The following is a 20,574-nucleotide window of genomic DNA, read 5'->3' on the forward strand; positions in this document are numbered from 1 at the left end:
ATGTCTGTGCCAGTCTTACATCTATACCAGAGTTAGACACTTCTTCGGAGTTCAAGCCCCTCAGTTATAAATAAGGAAACCGAGGCCCAGAAGAGGGTGTGACTCAGCCACTCATTAGCACTATGGCCCATATAGTCCTCTCTCTGGACTTCAGTTTTTCCTTTTGGAAAAATAGGGATTTGGACCAGGTGCTTTTTAAGGATCCTTCCAGCTATGGGTTTGTGAATGAAAAGTCAGTTTCAAAAATCAGGATGTAGATTTCCTGATTTCCAGATTTCCTGTAGACTTCCTTAATTTCCACAGGAGAGAGCCAATCAGAGTTGGATGACCTGAGGAAGTTATCTTGTAAGGCAAGAGAAGAAGGAGATAACTTGCATATATACACAAAGGTTTTCATAAAATCAGTTTGAATTGGGCTGAAACTGATGTTTTTCCACAACAGCTTACAGAAAGGAAAGCACCAAATTCCTGCAGTACATAAAAGGGGAAGAACATTTATTGTAAAAAGAGTCATTTACAGCAAGAGATTCTGCAAGACTTGTAACTCATCATTTTATAGTTGTACTTAATCCTTTGCTAGAGACAGCTACTCTGCTGTTTTGAGAATTGAAACCTTCACAGTTGCATAGAAAATATTTTGATAAAAGGTATATAAGAAAATTAAAATTGGTCAATCTGCATTCTATTGGTTCTTTCACATAAAATTCCATATTAGTGAAATTCTTCCATCCAGCTATCAAAAATTGAAAATGTTAAATACTGTTATAAAATACTCACTATAAAACTGTCATATATAATATTCATTACACATAAAAAAGAAATCAGTATGTCTAAGTCAGTTTAATCGTGACCATTATCAGGGCTAAAACCTTTTGCAATAAAATTTTACTAAACTAAAATATTTAGTAGTGCTATATTTGGGAGCTTTTTGACTCACTACTTCAGACCATCATTTACAATGAAAGTGATGTGATTATTGTCACCAGTCACACTGCAGCTTCCCATTTTTCATGACAGTAGCATCCATTTGTTACTCTTCTCCTGGGGATGGGGTTGACATGCTATGCTAGAGTTCCAAGGAAAGACTAGATGTGCTAGTTGTCCAGGAAGCTTGTAAAAAGTGGAGTTTCACTGCGAACTTTGTCTAGACCAGCTATCCACAACCTTTTTGGCACCAGGGGCCGGTTTCCTGGAAGACAATTTTTGCACAGACTGGAATGGGGAGGGGGGCAGGGATGGTTTCAGGATGACTCAAGCACATTTCATTGATTGTGCACTTTATGTCTATTAGTATTACATCAGCTGCACCTCAGATCATCAGGCATTAGATCCTGGAGGTTGGGGATCCCTGTTCTAAGGACATTACGATGACCAGTCTAGTAAATGTGGTCAATAGAAACTAGTCGAGGCAGTGATTTGAATTCTGCTCCACCAAAAAGATAACAAAAATAGGAATACCACAAAGACATGATACCTTGGCTACAGTTTTCTCTTCTCACCCAGCCTCCATGTCATGACAACAGAACCTGAAATAAGTTACATCCTTGTCGAGACAAATTCCTAATTGCCCCCACCATATCTCGACCTTGGCACTATTGAGCCAGGCACTTCTCCACAATGGGAGCTGTCCTGGGCATTGCAGATGTTTAGCAGCATCTCCAGCCTCTGTCCACTAGATGCCCCCTATCGCTAATGGGGACAACCAAAGAGGTCTCCAGACATTGCCAAATGTTCCCTGGGGGAGGGGTGTGAAGTTTCCCAGGATTGAGCACCACTGCTTTCGATGAAGGAGAGAAGAGGAACTGTCATGATGATGAGTCTTCTTCCTGTTTCAGTTCGAGAAATTTGGCAAAGCCGTGAATTACGCGGATGCAGCCCTGTCCTTCACTGAATGTGGCAACGCGATGGAGAGAGACCCTCTGGAAGCCAAGTCTCCATACACCATGTACTCCGAGACTGTGGAACTCCTCAGGTTCATGCTTTTCTGCTACCTTCTTCCTAAGCTCTCTCCACTCATAATTAGAAGCTACTGTGTTTTTGAAAAATATCTTTTCCACCTAGTAATGATTCATCCAAGGCACCTTCTTCTCAGAAGTTACCATAATTAGTTTTTGCCATTTGATTCATGTCATGGAAAATTTATAACTGATGGACACTGCTTTTTATCAGTTATCCCCTTCAGAGGTTCTAATGTGAGTGTTATAATTTGCGATATTCATAAAATGGAAAGGTAGTGGGTGGAAATAAAGGATCATCATTTCATGGTGTCAAGCGGGCCCTTGTCTTTTCAAAGCACAGTTTCATAATTCACAGAAAGCAGTCCTGTTGGGATTTCTGTTATAAATCATGTTTTCTAAGAATTTCTGCCTCTGTTATGAAAAAGAGAGGGGCACTGTTCCAACATCAGGGGTGGAATAGACTTTCCAGGCATCTAGAATTTGAGGGACAGTCAAGCTGGTAGCAGGGAAGCCTAGAAGAGGCTGACACTAGGGAATGGTGTATTAACAGCAGAGATTATTGGTTTCATTTGCATTTTGAATGAAATTTTCTGGACTGTTGGTCTTGGTGCAGTGGAGTTTGTGGGCAATCAAAAAATTCCTGTAAGAAGGGAAAGGAGAAGAAATGATACGCATTTGAGTGCCTTCCTGTAATCTGTAGGTATTTGTGAAAAGAATTTCATCCACCTCTGAATAGTGGATAAGCACTCACCCTCATTTGCTGGATGGACAACATCATGGTTTTTGACTTAGCAGTTCTTCACATGATAGGCCCTTATATCCCAGGCACCTCTGGCTCGATTAGCTGATAATGCCAGGCCTGCTTTTTATTGTGTTCTTGCATCTGCAATAAACTGTTACAAATCTGAAGACAATTGTACCTAAACCTTCAGACAGGCATCAGACTGAAGCATGCATATTTTCTGAGGAAAGCACTTGAAAAGATCAAAAGAATGGGAACCATTATAAAGAAGGAAAAAACAACAAAAACTATGATTACGTAGACTCATAAGATTTAGCTAAAGCTGCCGAAGTAGGGAAAGGATGAGGAAAGTTCCAGCCTTACTCTGCCAGGCCAGGCAGCCATCTTTGCTTTTCGCTGCTCTGACAAGCATATAAAGTATCTCTCAGACTTACTTTATGTGAAAGCTGCCACCGCCATTTGTAGCTTTTAAGGGGAAATTGATTTCTCAGTGTCTATCCAAGACTGCCTGCAATTTTCAAAGATGTACAAGATAAAAATACTGGGAAAAAATGAGGAATCAAAATGGAAGGGAAACTTTAATGAATAAACAAGAAGAAAAGCTTCACCTTCTATTCATCCCCAAACACAATTTAAGGCACTTTTAAATTAACAAGGAAATGTAAAAATGTTAGCACAGGCTTCCCTTGTAGCTCAGTTGATAAAAGAATCTGCATGCAATGTAGGAGTCCGGGGTTTAATTCCTGGGTTGGGAAGATCCCGCGGAGAAGGGCATGGCAACCCACTCCAGTATTCTTGCCTGGAGAATCCCAGGGACAGAGGAGCCTGGCAGGCTACAGTCCATGGGGTCACAAGAGTTGGGCACGAATTAACCACTAAAGCACAATGTTAGCACACACACAAAATTATGGTGAAGTGGACCTCTACCATGCTGATGGTGGGAACGGAAATTGATCCTTGTAAATTGAGGGCAATTTGGCATCGTGTGGGAAAACCTATACAAGTGAGCATTCATATCTTTGAAGCCACTAATTCTAGAAATCTGAACTTCCCGTACTGACGAAAAGAATTGTAAGAGGAGAATGAGTTATCCATAGAGTGTTCAGTTTGGCCTATGTTATAGCACCCAATTTGAAGCAAAGCAAATCATCGATAACAGAAGGGTAATTAATTACATCACAGTACTCTCAACAGAATAATTTGCAGCCATTGAAATGCAGCAGTGATGGAGACCATGTAGCTGCATGAAAATGTTTATGAGTTATAGACTCACTACATTTCTGACCACAAAAAGCATGCTTCTGCATGTGGACCAACTTGGAAGGGAAACAAGATCATAACTGTAATTGGGGGTGAAATAACACCCATAACCTCACCCCCAATTACAGTTATTTATATATATATATATATATATATATATACACACACACACACATATTTTTCTTACACATGCACTCAGAATAGAAAAGCAAAACCTCACAGTTCATTTTTGGTAAAAATACAATGTGAATCACTGAGTAATATTTATTTCCTTTAGAAAACACTTCCTTTCCCTTTTTATTATTTACAATTTCTTTTCTTTTTCTCCAAGCAGGTTTTTTCCATGATATGATAGTTTACTCCCCCCATAGGGTATATTTTCAGTGGAACCTGGTAAAACTCAGTGGATAACTTAGAGACATTCACTTTAAAGGCAGTCTTTTGAAACTATCTTTTCAGATCATTGTAGATTCACATGCAGTTGTAAGAAATGATACGGGAAGTTCATGTGTCCCTCTCCCCCCATATCCCCTCATGGTACTGTCCAGCATAGCTCTAGTCCAAGATCATGGAGGACACAGACATTGGTACATTCCATCCACCTTGCTCAGATGTCATCAGGTCTTTTATCCCCAAATTTCACCAGTTCTATGTGCAATCCTTTATGTGCCCTCTATATATAGAATTATATATTTTCTGCCTAGTGTATGTGTGTGTATAATTTTCTTTGGAGAGAAATTTCAGTTGGGAATAAAATGAACTGAGGCAACTAAGTCTTCTTGCCCACGTAAGCAATTGGAACTCCACTATCAAGGCGTTTCAACAGTGGCTGCAATTAGAGGGTGACTGTAATAAGAACATAGTTTTTAGTAGCAAATTTTATGCCGAAGAGATTTTTACTATACTCTCCTTAATGGTAGAGCACCCTATGTTTTTCAGTGAAGTAATTTTGGTTGCTCTCAGCCTTGGGAATCTGCAGTAGAAATATACTTGTGAAAACAAGTGGGGCATCACAACGACTGGCATTTAAGTGATCCAGAATGACTGACATTTAAGTGATCCAGCTGTCAAACACAGATTTATGATGTCATAAAAACCCTTTTTGCTTAATATGGCAACAACAGGAGGAACCCACAGCAAGTGCATGAGTCCTTTTGTCAGAAAATGTTCATTGGACAGAACTGTGGCAGTAATAGGGAGAGCGGGGTGATAGGGGGCATGGTGTTCTGGGGAGGCTGCTGAAAGTGTGGGCTCACCAATGCCTTGTCATGATGAAGAGCTAGTCCAGGCTGCCTGAACATCTTCAGCTTCCTTCTGCAACAGTAAACTCTGCTACTTATTCCACCACGAGTTCCTGTGAAATTGCATTAAAGCTCAGACAATGATTTTATGCAATGAATTGATTTTCAAGAGTCTAAATGCCCAGAATGGAATGTGCTCAGCTCAAAGAACAAAAATGGGAACTATTCAACCTTTGATTGCCCTGGTGTGGAATGGTAACTATTAAAGAAAATGGAAAGACAAAATATGCAAGCACCATAAATTAGGGGTGCTCAGACCTTCACCTGCTGTGAAATTGACCACCCTTAAAAAAACAAAACCACTTCCTACAGGAATATATTCCACACCTGAGCCATTAGAAATGCCCTCTATAACTGTGTCGGAGGCCTCGCCATGCTCGTGTCAGACATCATTGTGTGATTGTTTACCGCAGGTGTCAAAAATTCAACTGAGACTGACATTTGTGTCCATCTCTCGTGGAAAGATAATAATGTTGTTTAGCTGGAGTATTCTTAGAAACATTATTTTTCCAGCATTTATACACAGGTGAAACCCACAGTAATTCCACAGCACTGTTCTAGAGCATGGGCTCTAAATTTAACTGGCTTCTCCAGAGCGAGCTTCCATTGGTCACATCAGTGCTATTGTGACACACCTGTGGTCATCATTTTGTGAATGTTTTCAGGAAAGCACTCTTGTGCCCACATGGCCTTCTCAGTCCTCCTGCCAGAACCAATGTGGGCCTAGCTCATTCAAGTGATGACAATACCAATGGTGTTGGGGCTTTATGAACAGTCAGACAGATTCCATTTGAGCTTGTCCTTTCTCTTCAAAGGTATGCCATGAGGCTGAAGAATTTTGCAAGCCCCCTGGCTTCAGATGGGGACAAAAAGCTGGCTGTACTATGGTAAGTCTCATGGAGGTGACCAGGAAATAGCTGAAATGTCGCAAAAAATTTGAAAACTCAACTTAAGCTGCTTAAATCATTATTCCTGTTTTCTGCTAAACTCTGAAAAATTAACTAATGGATTTCTTCAGTTGCTGACTAAACATCTAATCTCCACATTTATACTCTTATCAAGATGGAATTTTAATGCTTATCCTTTCTTTTTTAAAAAAATAAAGCCACATAAATTTATTTTCTTGCAGTTCTGAAGGTCAGAAGTCTGAAGTGTGTTTCACTAGGCTAAACTCAGGGCATCAACATGGCTGCTTCCCTCCCAGAGGCTCTAGGGAGAATCCACTTCCGCCTTTTCCAGAGGAGGTCTGCATTCCTGGGCTTAGGGCCTCTTCCTCCATCAAGAAGTCAGCAATGTATCTTAACATGTCTCCCTGACTTTGACCTTCTGCCTCCTTTTTCCATCTTTTGTGAACTCTCTTTTTCTTTTTTTTAAAATGTTACTGAAATATAATTGATATACACTGGTGTGTTAATTTCTAGTGTACAGCAAAGTGACAGTTCAGTACAGTTCAGAAGCTCAGTTGTGTCCGACTCTTTGTGACCCCATGGACTGCAGCATGCCAGGTTTCCTTGTCCAACACCAACTCCCAGAGCTTGTTCAAACTCATGTCCATCGAGTTGGTGATGCCATCCAACCATCTCATCCTCTGTCGTCCCCTTCTCGTCCTGCCTTCAATCTTTCCCACCATCAGGGTCTTTTCTAAGGAGTCAGTTCTTCAGATCAGGTGGCCAAAGTTTTGGAGTTTCAACTTCAGCATCAGTCCTTCCAATAAATATTCAGGACTGATTTCCTTTAGGATTGACAAGTTTGATCTCCTTGCAGTCCAAGGGACCCTCAAGAGTCTTCTCCAACACCAGAGTTCAAAAGCATCAGTTCTCCGCACTCAACTTTTTTATGGTCCAACTCTCACATCCATATATAACTACTGGAAAAAACATAGTTTGACTAAACGGACCTTTGTCAACAAAGTAATGTCTCTGCTTTTTAATATGGTGTCTAGGTTTGTCTTAGCTTGTCTTCCAAGGAACAAATGTCTTTAATTTCATGACTTCAGTCACCATCTGCAGTGATTTTGGACCCCAAGCAAATGAAGTCTCTCACTGTTTTCATTGTTTCCCCATCTATTTGCCATGAAGTGATGGGACTGGGTGCCATGATCTTAGTTTTCTGAATGTTGAGTTTTAAGCCAACTTTTTCACTCTCCTCTTTGACGTTCATCAACAGGGTCTTTAGTTCTTCTTCACTTTCTGCCCTAAGGGTGGTGTCATCTGTTTATCTGAGGTTATTTATATCTCTCCCGCAATCTTGATTCCAGTTTGTGTGACTCAGTTATACATATATCTTCTCTTCCATATTCTTTGCCATTATGGTTTACAGTTTATCACATGATGTTGAATATAGTTCCCTGTACTATGCTTATTCCTTCTTTTTAAAAAAATTTCTTTTTTTCACTTATGTTCCTCGGTAACCATAGGAGAGGTGCTGCAGATGGGAGCTGTTTTTTAATGAATAGGTCTGAGGAAGTGTTGGCATTAATGTGCTCCTTTCCCCATCATCACAGCTACAGATGCCTGTCACTTCTCTACCTGAGGATGTTCAAACTGAAGAAGGACCATGCCATGAAGTACTCCAGATCACTGATGGAATATTTTAAGGTAATATGTACTTTGTGTAATTTATAGGTCCTGGGTGATTAAATCACTAATGAGACATGGCAGGCATGTTATGAAATGTCACGGTTGTCACAGCTGAAGGCTGAACTTTCTGCATCCTGGCTGGCCATGGCCGTCTCACCTCTCCTTTGGAGCTCAGCAGAGAGCTTGGGTTTGATCCAGTTCCAGGGAGAGAAGGTACCATAGTTCAATCCCCTGATGATGCTCTGGAGTGAACAAGTGAGCCTGGGCGCCTTCCTGGGTCTAGTCAGGATGGTGATCCCTTCTGCCTGCACTGTGGACTGCCTGCAGAACATGGCTCATGTTACATGACATGCCAGCCTAGAAATTTCTCAGCAGTGAGAGCAGTCACCACAGCCACCCTAGGCTCTGAGGGCACAGCCACACCCCCAGGGGCCCTTTGGCCATGGGGAGTGTTGAAGATAGTGGTTGCAGTTGAAGACAACTGATAACTTTGGCTGTCAAAATAAACCAACAATAAATAAACAAACTCATCCACTCAGGGAGCTGGTGTTTTTGATTTGCAAGAAAAATGAAATATTTGAACCACAAGATGCAATGCCAAGACGTGGGAACAAGCCCAGATAAAAACGGCAAGCCTGGAGCTGGGCCTGGCAACCATGTCGGGTGTCATTGGCTGAGGCTCCGTGGACCTTCTGCTGCTTCCTTCCACCCGTCATTGCTGATCATGTGTTAGAGTTGAGGGCTCAAGGTTGCTATTGGGCAGGTCTTGAAAGAAAAGGATAATTTTATTTATTTAGTCATATTATTTTTTGCCAAGTGCGTCAGCTGACATGGCTCAGTTGCATCAAAGCAGTTGTTTGAAATGAATCAAATCCTGACCTTACCTCAGACATTCAAAGCCAGTGGGTAGGGGTGCACGATTATGCGGGAATGCCCACTCAGTTAGGAAAAGAGCAGCTCTCATGTGGTGTGGCCATGATAAAGCTAGTGCTTGTGAATGCAGTCAAATGCAGCAGCTGCCCTTGACCATGTGTCTACAGTCTCCACCTGGGCTCTGGAAAGGCGTCTTGACGCTGGTGGTCCGGGACAGGTCCTAAGAATGGGCATTTGAACAAGTTCCTGAGCGATGCTGATGCTGGTCCTTTGAGGGCACTCTGAGCCACAGCCCTGGCCTCCATTCTCTGTGGCCTGTTCTGCGCAGTGTTCAGTGCACTGCAAAATACCAAACTGATGTTAAGTAACTCACTCCTCTGGCAGAGCGTTGAGCTTCTTTGAGGTTCAAAACGGGAAGCTCCCACCTGCTGAGGTCATTCTAATGAGCTGATCTTTTTCTAGTGAGGCGGTGCTGAGTGTCAGGATTTCCCATGCTCCACAAGTGTACAGCCATGAAAAAAGAGGAGGCCCATTCTTTTCTTAAAATGGATTGTGTTGAAGTATAGTTGATATGCAGTGTTGTGTTAATTTCTGCTGCACAGCAAAGTGATTCAGTTATACACACATATACATTCTTTTTCATGTTCTTTTTCCATTCTGGTTTATAGGAGGATATTGAATATAGTTCCCTGTGCTAAACAGTAGGACCTTGTTGTTTATCCGTCCTATTTATAATAGTTTACCTCTGCTAATTCCAAACTCCTATTCCTTCTCTTCCCCAACTCCCTCCCCCTTGACAACCACAAGTCTATTCACTATGTCTGTGAGTCTATTTCTAGTCCTTAGATATGTTCATTTGTGTCATTTTAGATTCCACATATAAGAGATGTGATATGGTGTTTGTTTTTCTCTTTCTGACTTACTTCACTTAGTATGATGTTGATCCCTAGGTCCATCCATGTTGCTGCCAGTGGCAGCAATAGTTCATTGTATATATGTACCACATCTTCTTTATTCATTCCTCTGTCAACAAACATTTAGGTGTGTTTCCATGTCTTGACTACTGCAAATAGTGCTGCTGTGAATATAGGGATGGATGTATCTTTTCAAATTAGATGTTCTTCCTGATATATGCCCCAAAATGGGATTGCTGGATCATATGGCCATTCTATTCTTAGTTTTTTGAGGCACCTCCATACTGTTCTCCATAGTGGCTGCACCAATTTACATTTCCACCAGCAGTGTAGGAGGGTTCCCTTTTAAAGGAGGCCCATTCTTTAAACCGGCCCATCAGAGGGAAAAGAAGGTTTAGCATTCCACTTCAGGGCAGCCCTGAGCCGGTTACACTGCTCAACAGGGAAAACCATCAGCCATGAGGATATGTACGTGATGATAGCAAATCCAGGTGATACATAGACACACACACAGTGTGTGGTTCTTGGTTCTGGCTGCTTGGTTCTGCTGCTTGGTTCTGGCCAGTTCCTGGGATTTTAGAAATGATAAGCCAACTTGCATCCCAGGGAAAAAGTTTGCAACTAGAGCTAAAGGTGAAAAGCTTGTCTGTACTCTGAAGAGCTTGTTTTGCAGAATAAATTTCAGATGAGGATAATTAAACCACTTCTTGGAGAACTGAGTCTGATTTCACTGGGCCTTTTAGTATATAAGATCTTTCATCAAGTGACTTTCACGGTCCTGATTGGAGCCCACTAATTATCCTAACCAGCTATTTTCATCGAGTGTGCATCGTGGTGTGCTGACGTGCACATACATCCCAGCTCTGCTAACGAAACAGGAGGCATCCCAAAATGCTGCAATCAATATTAATGTACTCTAAATCACACTTCCATCTGTTTCTGAATTAATAAAACACAAAATAGATGTCCTCATTTCCCTCTCTGTTTCTCTCTTTTAGCAAAATGCTTCAAAAGTCGCTCAGATACCATCTCCATGGGTAGGCAATGGAAAGTAAGTATCTTCTGAAAATTGCTTTTTCATGAAAATTAGTGATTGAATAGACCCCAAATATTTGGTATTGACAAGCCAGGCACAAAGGTTAATTCTGAGATTACAGTAATTTGGGTGCACACAGAATTCTAGTCAGGTTTCTGCTAATGGTAGGACAGAAAATTTTAACATGATGTGATTCCAAATTTCTTTCACTATTTGATCTTTAAGCCAAATGACGGCCATAAAAATATCAGTTAATGAGATGGCAAGCACCATGCCATTTCGGGGAGGCAGGGTAGAGTTACCTCCACTGAAGTGATTTTTCAATGATTCACTCAGTAATGAAAGACCAATGAAATATTCATTGATATATGGTAAGTGCTTTAATAAAACCGAAGGCATAATAGTGCTGAAAATGTGAAGGCACTTCGTCAGCCAATTATCTGAGCCTTCATGATGATTTTTATATTAATACTAAAATACTCTGCCCTAAAATATAAAAGCATCTACTATACTGCCGGCCTGAGGCTCAATGAACTCACCCACTCCACAACTGTCCTTAGAGCCGTATCTGCTTGGAGGAGCTGAGGCCTCCAGCAGCAGGGTGGGAGCTGGTAAACCAGTTGACCCAGGCCCAAGGCTGCCCTCAGTTCCAAGGATAAAAGTTAAGAGAGCCCTTTCTCTCTGCAATGAAAGGCCAGACCCAATGACATCGGAGCCTCCTCTGAAGAGAGGTTCCTTTTCAGAGGGCAATTCAGAATCCTAGTTCTGTCTCAGCCCTGAACTAGCTATGTGCCCACACTTACCTGAGCATTCGTTTCTCCTGAGTCCAATACCTCTCTGACCACTGCAAGCCCACTTTCCACCAGTAGATGTATTCTTTTGAAAAGAGCTGCTTTTCCCCCCATTTTTCACCACTTCAAAATTCTTATGTCTCTGATCAAAACACTTTCTTGAACAGTGAAATAGTCTCCTTTGCCGCTTTATAAATATCTACAAAGCACACTCCCAAAGGAGTGAAACTGTGAACTCTAAGATCATAAAAAACATTCAGAATGAGGGAACAGATCCATTAAAAACTATGCGCCAACTCAATTACTCTATTGAAAGGAAGTACCGTTTAAATTGTTGAATTAGGTCTCTCTCTTATATTGACGGACAAAAGCGAGACCACAGGCCCAGAGAAAGCTGTTTTCTCTGAACACGGAGTAAAGCAAGGGCAAATTCAGGTAAGCACCCATTCAAGAATCACTGGGAAAAAGTTTTTTAATTCTGCAGAAAGAACTCAAACACATTCTAAGCTTGTGAAGTCACATTAAAAGCCTCCTGAAATGATTTTTTAAAGCAGCTTCTATCTGAAGAAAGCACACTCCTTTTGGTAGGTCAGAGAGCTTTTGAATGAGGCAACTCAAAACGGTTGCCCAGGGGTTACAGCCCATTCATTCAGCACATACTTTGGGTGCATTTCCCTATGAGAGGCTGGGGATGCACTGAATGCCATAGGCTCCGTGTACTCCAGAAGCACGTGGTCCAGTGGCAGGAGGGGACAGATCTGAACAAAGTTCTGTGGACACCCAAGAAAAAGAGATCTTGGGCCTCCCTGGGTGGCCAAGGAGGGCTTCTTTGCCTGCTAGCAGCACTATAGCTTGCATCCCCCAGTGGATGAGGATGGTTGGCCCCACACCAGACCTCTCATGATCCTTCCAGAAGAAGCCTCCCCTGACCCTGACTGTGAAGACAGTGCAAAGAATAAGTTGGAAGAAGAAGAAAAACCTACTCGAGATAGAGCAAGGGTCAGCAAATTTTTGCTGCAGAGAGCCAGATAATACACATTTGGGGCTTTGCCAGTCCAGAAAAAAACTGAGGTTGTTACGTAAAAAGAATATGAGATAAAACAAGTTTCCACAAAAATCTTACTGATGAAATTCAGAATATAATAGCAGTTTTAGAATACAAGTTTGTTAAGGAGAAGAAAGGAATTTTGGAAAAATAGAATTTTGTGTTCTTGGGGTTCAAATGTAGCGTTCTCATTCATCAAATTGATTGCATATGTTCATCTTTTCAAAACATTTGTAGCTCACAGGCCATGCAGAAACGGGGTGCACCAGTGCTTTCAGTCCCAATAGAGAGTCATGGTAACCACATCGTGGAGACGCTAAAAAAGGGAGGGGCAGCAGTCCCAGATGTCAGGCAGAGAGAATAAAAAAGAAGGCTATGGAAGGAGGAAAGAACAAGGCCATTTGAGGCCTTTAGAAGAGCTGTTTCTGTACACTGGAGGCCTTGGGTGCTATATCGAAAGGGTCTGAAGAGAAGAGATATCTCCCCTTGTTGGGGACATTGGCCAATAAAAGGACTGCAAAGAGTTTTGGTTGTCACTGGAGGGAACATTTCTATCAAGCAAAACTTCTCCCCAAGCTTAGGGAGGGCTATGCCTGTGCAAACATGGGAAGAGCCCAGGGAGAGTAGTAGGAACAAGCCAACATGGACTCAAGGGTGAGCTCGAGGTGGACACCCACATCAAGGGAAACCTAGTAGAGGGAAGGTAGGACTTGGAGGTAAGTTAGCGGAATGGAAGGAAAATGGACTTTGCAGGAAAACAGACCTTTCAAATCGCAGCTCTTTGGCCATCTGCTGTGTGGCTCTCAAAAAAGGAAGTGATCTTTTCTGAGCCCTCTTGTCATCTGTGAAACAGTGACAGCAGAAACTCACCCACAGAGTTGTCATGAGGCTTAGAGATAATAATCAGTGAAGCCCAGAGCACCATGCTTGGTGCACAGCAACTTTAACAAATAGCAGTTGTTGCCACTGCCATGCTTTGTTATCATTATTACCTTTTTAAGTTGGGAGACATAAGTGATCTTCCCCCTAGAACTCCCACAGCTCTTGGTCTACACGTCACTTTTGGCACTTATCCTAGTTTGCCAGAAATTAATGGATTCTTCTCCCCATTAGACTCTTTGCTCTTTTCAATAAGGAATTGCTCATTCTTTAATTCATCAAAGATTTGTTGCCTGCCTACTGTGTATGAGACACTCTGCCAGGCATTTTACCAAAGTATTTATCCCCTATCCGTGTGCTGCTCTACATTATTTTTCTTCCCTCTCCAGAGCACCTCATACATAGTGGATACCATATAATAACAGAGAGATCACTGGAAGGCACTCCATTCACTTATCTCACTGGTATTAAGTACATGTTATGTATACCAGGCACTGTTCTATATGCTGGGAATGGCACTGGATGAAATAGACAATTCCTGTCTATTTCACATTCTTTCAGAAGAAAAAGACAGTAGAAAAAGAATGCATATGCTAAATGATAAATGTCTTAGAGGAAATTAAAACAAGGAAGGGGAAGAGAAAGGGCTGCTTGGCTTGGGGGAGGAGGATCCTCAATAGGGACATTAGGGAAGGATGATGAGAGAATGAGCTATGCAGATCCCTGGGGGAAGTGCATTCCAAGCAGCCAGACACCACCACCTTCTTAGATAGGGGCGTGGCTAGTGACTACCAGGGGCAGCAGGGGGCGAGTGTGGCTGGAAGGCAAGAGAGGATGGTGGGAATCTAGACTGCTCCTGCTGTGGGTGGTGGAAACCTGTGCTGGTGTGTGCACACTTATGGCCATGTGCCGTGGACATGAAGAAAAGCATAAAATCTGAAGCAGATCCACAGAGGGAGAACTCAAGAATGAAGCCCCAGCTGTGGGGAGAACCAAGATGGAGCTGAAGGCACACTAAGAGGAGTACTGCAACAGCCCTTCCAGCCAGAGGAGCACTGTCTTAGGCAGGCTTTGATTGGTGGATTTCACGTGTATGATGTGGTGTTCTGGGAGTTCAGGCATTCTCCACACCAGATCAGCTCACAGAGCCTCATGTCAGGTCAGTCATGACCAAAGGCAAACCATGCCCTCATTCTCCTCGCCTCCACCACTGATTATTTAAAAGAAAGCACCAAGTGGAAAGGAAAGAAAGCCCCTCACCAGCTCCTCAATGTTATAAACTGAAAAGGCCTTTTCAGGAAATATGAGGTAAACAGAGGTGATGTGTTTCCCCTTGAGATTTCTGGGCATAGTTGGAAATCATTGAATCTAGCCTTTTCTTGCAGTCCATGAAGGCTCCAGCAAGGGGAGGGGCTCAGGAGCCCCAGGCTGGAGTCTCAGTCCCTGGGATTCCAGAACTTTTCAAGCACCACATGGTCCCCGTCTCAATGTTTGTGATCTTCTCTAGAGATTATAAATGAGGACATTTTCCTTTCTTGCTGTAAATTGACATTTAAGGATTATTGAGCACCACTGGGGTGGGGACAGGGGAGAGACTGCTGCTGCTGCTAAGTCGCTTCAGTTGTGTCCAACTCTGTGCAACCCCATAGACAGCAGCCCACCAGGCTCCCCCGTCCCTGGGATTCTCTAGGCAAGAACACTGGAGTGGGTTGCCATTTCCTTCTCCAATGCATGAAAGTGAAGTCGCTCAGTCGTGTCCGAGTCTTTGAGACCCCATGGACTGCAGCCTACCAGGCTTCTCCATCCATGGGATTTTCCAGGCAAGAGTACTGGAGTGGGGTGCCATTGCCTTCTCTGAGGAGAGAGACTAGATAATAGCATTTCCAACCTGCCATGAAAAAAAAATCCAGCATTCACTGCTTTTATGTTAACCTTCTGTGCCCAGGTCCCTGAGTTTACCTATCCCTCTGTCCCCACCCTACCTTGAAAATAAATCTTTCCATCATGAAGTATCACACATCTCAGAAGTTATAAACAGAGCAGGCAAACCTTCACACCCTCTTACATCACACAAGTGCAGAGCAATTGTGGGGATTCACTTTAACCCTCATACTAGAATATACCAGAAGATATACTCTGTTTGTAGAAGTGGACCAAAGCTGTCATGATGGACAGCCTGTGTGAATCTCATGTGACCATATCAGTTCAATTGCTCCCAGATTGAGTCATCCCCACTTCAGCATTTTGGTACATGGGGGTAGCTGTTCCCCCAAATCTTCTATGGGTGCCTGTCAGGGTGCACATGTATTCTAGGAGCAGGTTGGCTCTGAGGAATACAGCCACCCTGGAATGTAGTTGGCAACAAGTGGCTGGTAAAGTGGAGGGAGAGTGAGAGAAGGTTCCTGATGATGGGAGTAGTGTGTTTGGAGGAAGAAGGAGTCCCAGAAACAGCTTTCTCCCATTTCTGTTACTCCCCCAAATGATCAATCATAATAAAGTGTGCATTTTACTGGACATTCAAAGCCAGGTTTGAAAGAAGATGGGGAGAGCAGAGATGTATATTGACCTGGCTGGTAGGCACAGGCAGCAACCCAGCCTTTGGGACTGTCCATGACCTAAGTCCTCGCCCTCCATGCAAAGTGCAGCCAGCAGGTGACTTCTTGTTACTGATATTAAAGAATTAAACAAAAATCTATCTCCAAACAATGATACTGCCCAAAGTAGGAATTCCCAAGACATTTCTTTATAACCCAGTCTGCAGGTGAACTGTCAGCAATTAACAGCCATCCTGTAGCAGGTCTTAAAGAATCCTAAAGTGATATTCAGAATCTTACTTATTTCCAGCTTCCCTACTACTGCTCCTTGGGGGCCTTTTAAGGATCATACTTTGCTTATTGTGGTGACTGTATTTGGAGCAAACTGTCACTGTGGTTTCCACAAAACATTTTGATAACAGACCAATATAGCACATCAAGTTTTTCTAAGTGCCAATATCCATTCTGGCAGCAGGTAGAGAAAGCATCATAACTCTGAGCTGATTCTTTCTCTGGAACATCAAAAGACTTGTTATATGTATTCAAAGTAAGAGCTACATTTGTGGGTAGAATTAATGCCAGAGAAAGATTCACCCAGCTCTCTCTCTGGTATTTTAAAACAAAGTAGCAACATGCACAGAGTCATCAATGGTTGCCAAAGGCAGTCAGACTTCTGTGTTTAAAGTTAGAAAAGGAGAAGGATGGCTCTTTCTACAGCCTGGCACTGTAGCCCTGGGTGGGTTGGTCTGATGAAGCAGAAACAGTGGGGAGAGGGAAAACTACTGTGTGGGTGAAAGCTGTAGGATGTCCTCTGAGAAGAGCTGGTGGGATGCGAGAGCAAGCTTCATAGGTGTTCATCATGCCAAACCTCACTGTGGCAAATCACGTCCTCAAAAGGTCCCAGTATGAGGCAGGGCTCAAATGCTATTGTCACTCTCCCCTAGCAGCCTAACAAGGCCTGTCTCTTCCCATCCCCCAGGAATACTCCATCCCCAGTGTCTCTCAACAACGTCTCTCCCATCAACACAATGGGGAACTGTAACAACGGCCCAGTCACCATCCCACAGCGCATTCACCACATGGCCGCCAGCCACGTCAACATCACGAGCAATGTGTTACGGGGCTATGAACACTGGGACATGGCTGACAAACTGACAAGAGAGAACAAAGGTAAGTATGCTGATCTGTTCACCTGGTTGCTCTCGGGCCATGGTGGATTCAACCTGCTTTGAAGGGCTTGAGTTTCTCATGATGACCTTCTCTTTCTGTTGGTCTAATTTCTAAGGCTAGATGAGGGAAGAGAGGGTGAGATCAGGGTTGACTCAGTGACCAGTTTTTGTGAAGAGAGTGAAAAGATCTAGACTCAAGTTCTCCTTTAAAACTTAAAGTCACATGAATTATGATGTATTGTCAAATGTCTTTTCCAGATTTTCACTCAATGATAAGGATCAACATAGAGAAACAAAGCAAAGCAAAAAAGAATGATTTGCAAATTAATTGGGATCAAGATACTATTGGCTTTTTTTTTCTTTAAGAGAAGTGAGGTAGCACCACAGCCTTCTATCTTCATTGTATTCATCAGCTCCAGGGACTTCCCTGGGGGTCCAGTGGTTCAGACTCTGAGCTTCCAATGCAAGGGGCCCAGGTTCAATCCCTGGTCAGGGAACTAGATCCCACATGCTGCATGGTGCAGCCAAAATATATATTTTTTTAATTATTGAAGATAATAATCATCAGTTCCAGGGCACTTGATAATGTGGCTTGCATTCAGAAACCAGCATCAAGGCTCAGCTAGTGTTTTTCACCCACTGACACTTTGAATGAAGGATCAAGGCCCCATTCATAAGAACACATGAGGTTTGCTGCAAAACAAATGCAGGGAGGACCCTGCTTCACCAGAGGCTGAGTCAGTGGTCCTCCACCACTCATGCTGCATCTGTGACCCTAGCTGCCACCCAGGTTCACCCTGAAGTCTCACTATCCTAATGAAGATAGTAAGTTCAAAGAAACCATACTTTGGCCCTGGCCATTCAGTGGACGTTGATGATTCTGGAGCAGCAGTTAGCAAAAGACCCACTGTAGTTAAGGTGGGGACAGATGTGGGTCTTTCAGATCAGATTGCAAAGAGTAGCCGAGTTTTAGAGCAACAGAAACATCTGGCCAGATACAGACAAAAAATTCATGGCCCACACACCCTGGTGGCTCCTGCCAGGACATGACATGGTACAAGCTGCATGGAGTGGGCTTGGGTCCCAGGCAGTAACAGGGATTTCATGGAATCAGGCTGGAGCTGCAGGCCACTGAGATGCAGAGGGAAGTTCCTATGAGTTACTGGCCCCTTCTCCGGGCTGCATCTCTACTGTGGGATCACTCAGCAGGTGGGGGAACAGTCCCACAGAACTAGAAAGGGTGCAGATTTTGAAGCCTTATCATTTAAGCTTGAATCATGTCAGTTACTGGCTGGGTGATCTCAGACAGTTACTGAAATCCGTGAGCTACTCCTGAGCTTCCATTTCTATAATGGATATAATGAAGACAGGATGACAATGAAACTACCCACAAGGATGATAAGAGATGGGTGGAATAAAACAAGATTTGTCAATCAGCTAGCATAAAATATCAGGTGCAAGGTAGAAATCCCAGAAATATTTCTTTCTCTTTCCTTATTCCATATGATGACATATAATTCAGATTCTGTGGCTATCAAAGCATATTCCATAATTTGGGACTTCAACCCTCGACCCAACTATTAACAGAGTCCTGGGGTTATTTGCATGTGTTGTTTCTGTGTGTTCATGCAGCAGTTTCTACATACCAGGCGCTGTACTCTGTTTTATCATTTGTCATCTCATTTATCCCCATTTCCTAGATGTAGAAACTGAGGCTCAATGAGGTTCAGAAATTCACCCATGATATCACAGCTCATCATATTAAAAGCATAAATTGAATGAAGAACTATCAGATTTCAGAGTCTGAGCTGTTAACTTACAGGATGCACTGCCCATCTAGAGGGCAGAATTAATAATGCATCCTCAGAAACCTTCAGTGAGTTCTCAGTTATCTGAGTAAGAGACAGTTCTTAACTTTCCCTCAGCTTCTGAAAATCCAAAGACAACTGGCCCAGACAAGTAGGCCAATCCACGAGTTCTAGAATTGCTCATGAAGGCATAAGCATCTCAAGTCTTGCCTAGATTATCTTCCTCCACTCTTCTGTGTCTTATGTTGCACTGGCAACTGGAGGGCAGTTCAATATTTATGGATTTCCTTCATAATTGCATACATTTTCAAATCTGGTAAAGTAACTCCTTCTAAATTTACTACAGAACTTTCCAGGAGCACTGTAGTGGCTGGGCTGATGTTTGATTGAGATGGTACTCATCTTGTCTTCAGCACCTGTGTCAGGGAGTTGTTCAAGTCCCTGCGTACTGAGTCAACATGATTCTGTCACTCCACCAGCATAAACGCACTGCACCCTGCCGGCATGGTCCAGAGGCTGTTCAGGGGCCTGGACAGAGGACCTAGTTTAGAATCTTCTTTTTGCGGCCTTGAGTTTCACACACTTTGTCATTTCTGAGCTGCTCAGAGTGAAGGACTTCCCACATCTGTCTTGTCCCCATAGATATGTGGAAACTGAGGCGCTTCCTTTTTGAGTGAAACTCTCCTCCCCCCAGAGACCACCATGTATGTGCACCTTTTCCCACCCAGTCATGCAGTAGAAACTGCTGAGGTTGGCTGTTCCAGTGGAAGGTCTCCACCCCTGCCCCCTGTCTGTGTGCCTGTATAGCTGCAGATGGCTCATTGCAGAAGATGGGCCAATAGGGCTGATTCTGCCCTCTGGCCTTTGTTCTAGAAGCCCAGTTCCCTATCTTCCCAGCTGCCAACTTGAAGCACTTATTAAAGTGGTGACCTGGGTACTTAGTTAAGAATGCCACCATGGGCTGTGTGCAGAATACCCAAGGGGCATCTCATTCACATTCATTCAACAGCAACTGGATCCTTTAACATTTCCCTTAATATTGTATTACAGAAGACGGTATTTTCAGTGCCCAAAATAATTCACTCCTTTATCAGCAGAAATTACTTTTATTGCATAGTACAGGTTAAACAGTATCACATAATCAAATGAACCTGATACATGGAGAAGGAGCCCATATGTTATATATAACATGAAAAATCAATGCATTGTTTAGTGAAACACCATCTGCTGAGCAATCAAGCACACATAATCCATGCATGGAAATTGCTTTACAGGAAGGCAGGAGAGCATCCCAACCACTTTAGGGTAGTCTCCAACACCTCCTCCCTCTCCCTCCGCAAAGATACCTCACCCCCAGCCAGCATAGGAGCCATTTTGTCATGAACAAGAGCCTGCTTCTTATGGAGATCAATACAGTGTCAGTCCAATCAATTCAGACATACAAAGGGGAAGCCTAGCTGGTTTCTGAACATCAAAGAATTTTTCCAATATACTCCCCCCACCCTACCCCAAAGCAGACAGGCTGAGACTCTGGTCCCACTGCTTAGTGGCAGGGGGTGCTCAGTGCTGTTCCTTGCCTGAGTCAGCTGGCGGGGGAATCAGCAAGGCACTCTTACCATCCATGTCCCAGGGGGCCAGGGGACATGCTGTGTGACAGATCCTTACAGGTTATTTTCTTTCCCTAA

General features: G+C 43.1%; 1 protein-coding gene across 9 annotated transcripts in view; it reads left to right on the top strand.

Moving 5' to 3' along the window:
• AFF2 (ALF transcription elongation factor 2) overlaps positions 1 to 20,574 on the top strand; it is a 537,205-nt gene that overhangs the window by 511,241 nt on the left and 5,390 nt on the right. For all 9 annotated transcript variants that reach the window (XM_070785319.1, XM_070785321.1, XM_070785322.1 and 6 more), the window contains 5 exons: positions 1,836 to 1,972; positions 6,077 to 6,148; positions 7,765 to 7,858; positions 10,626 to 10,678; positions 16,892 to 17,082. In XM_070785319.1, coding sequence (XP_070641420.1) covers positions 1,836 to 1,972; positions 6,077 to 6,148; positions 7,765 to 7,858; positions 10,626 to 10,678; positions 16,892 to 17,082 — 547 coding nt within the window. The remainder of the gene's footprint in view (positions 1 to 1,835; positions 1,973 to 6,076; positions 6,149 to 7,764; positions 7,859 to 10,625; positions 10,679 to 16,891; positions 17,083 to 20,574) is intronic.

Source organism: Bos indicus, chromosome X (assembly GCF_029378745.1).
Source record: "Bos indicus isolate NIAB-ARS_2022 breed Sahiwal x Tharparkar chromosome X, NIAB-ARS_B.indTharparkar_mat_pri_1.0, whole genome shotgun sequence".
NCBI classification, from domain to species: Eukaryota; Metazoa; Chordata; class Mammalia; order Artiodactyla; family Bovidae; genus Bos; species Bos indicus.